Here is a 1,129-nt window from a genome sequence, read left to right as displayed (position 1 = left end):
CTTGGGTCGCTCAGAAGCTGAGACATTATCTTTTGGCCTACACTACTTACCTCATATCCAGAATGGATCCTTTGAAGTACATCTTCTAAAAGCCAATGCCCACTGGCAGGCTCGCAAAATGGCAAATCTCGCTCACAAAGTTCGACATCGTCTATGTCACTCGCACCACGATAAAAGCACAGGCTTTGACTGTTCATTTGGTAGAGAATCCAGTTAATTGATGAGTATATGCCACTTGGCACATACTTCCCAGACGAAGAGGTCAACTCAATAGAGGAAGTAGTTCCAAACGATAAACTTGTATGGAAAATGTATTTTGATGGGGCTGTCAATATCAAAGGAGTTGGGATCGGGGCAATCCTCATCTTACCTATTGGATATCATTACCCTGCAACGGCCCGACTTCGGTTATTTTGTACCAATAATATGGCAGAGTACGAATCTTGTATCATAGGACTGAAAATGGCCATCGATTTGGATGTGTATGAACTATTGGTTATGGGAGCTTCCGACTTGCTTATCCGGCAAGCCCAAGGCGAATGGGAGACTCGAGACATCACGCTTATTCCGTACAGACAATGTATGCAAGACTTGAGCAAAAGATTCAAATCCATCGAGTTTAGGTACATTCCCAGGTTTCACAATGAGCTAGCCAATGCCTTGGCTACTTTAGCCTCAATGCTCCCTTATCCAGGCAACACTCATATTGATCCACTAGAAATCCAAGTTCGGAATCAACACGGTTACTGCAATACAATTGAGACAGAACCAGATGGTGAACCATGGTATCATGACATAAAACGATTCCTAAAAACAAGAGAATATCCAGAGCATGCCAAAGGAGATTAAAAAAGAACTATAAGGCGGCTCGTCGGTGGTTTCTTACTGAATGGGGAAATTTTGTACAAGAGGACCCCAGATTTAAACTTGTTGATATGCATAGATGCCACGGAAGCAGAGCGGATCATGAGTGAAGTGCATTCGGGGGTATGCGGACCACACATGAATGGATATATTTTGGCGAAGAAGATTTTGCGGGCAGGGTATTATTGGCTTACTATAGAGCGAGATTGCTTTAGTTTTGTTCGCAAGTGTCACCAATGGTAGATTCATGGTGACCTAATTCACT

At 43.1% G+C, this 1,129-nt stretch overlaps 1 protein-coding gene across 1 annotated transcript; it reads left to right on the top strand.

Annotated features, from left to right (window-relative positions):
• Positions 1-228: 228 nt before the first annotated feature.
• On the top strand, positions 229-849 carry LOC138888103 (uncharacterized). The gene has a single exon (XM_070169915.1). The coding sequence runs from the start codon at positions 229-231 to the stop codon at positions 847-849; it is 621 nt and encodes a 206-aa protein (XP_070026016.1).
• Positions 850-1,129: the final 280 nt, after the last annotated feature.

This window comes from Nicotiana sylvestris, chromosome 3 (assembly GCF_000393655.2).
Source record: "Nicotiana sylvestris chromosome 3, ASM39365v2, whole genome shotgun sequence".
Lineage (NCBI taxonomy): Eukaryota > Viridiplantae > Streptophyta > Magnoliopsida > Solanales > Solanaceae > Nicotiana > Nicotiana sylvestris.
The sequence above is the reverse complement of the archived record's forward strand: the minus strand, read 5'-3'. Positions and strand labels throughout refer to the sequence as shown.

What these genes read in the sequence shown, in the direction of transcription:
- LOC138888103 (XM_070169915.1), top strand. Translation starts at nt 229, where the DNA reads ATGCCACTTGGCACATACTTCCCAGACGAAGAGGTCAACTCAATAGAG.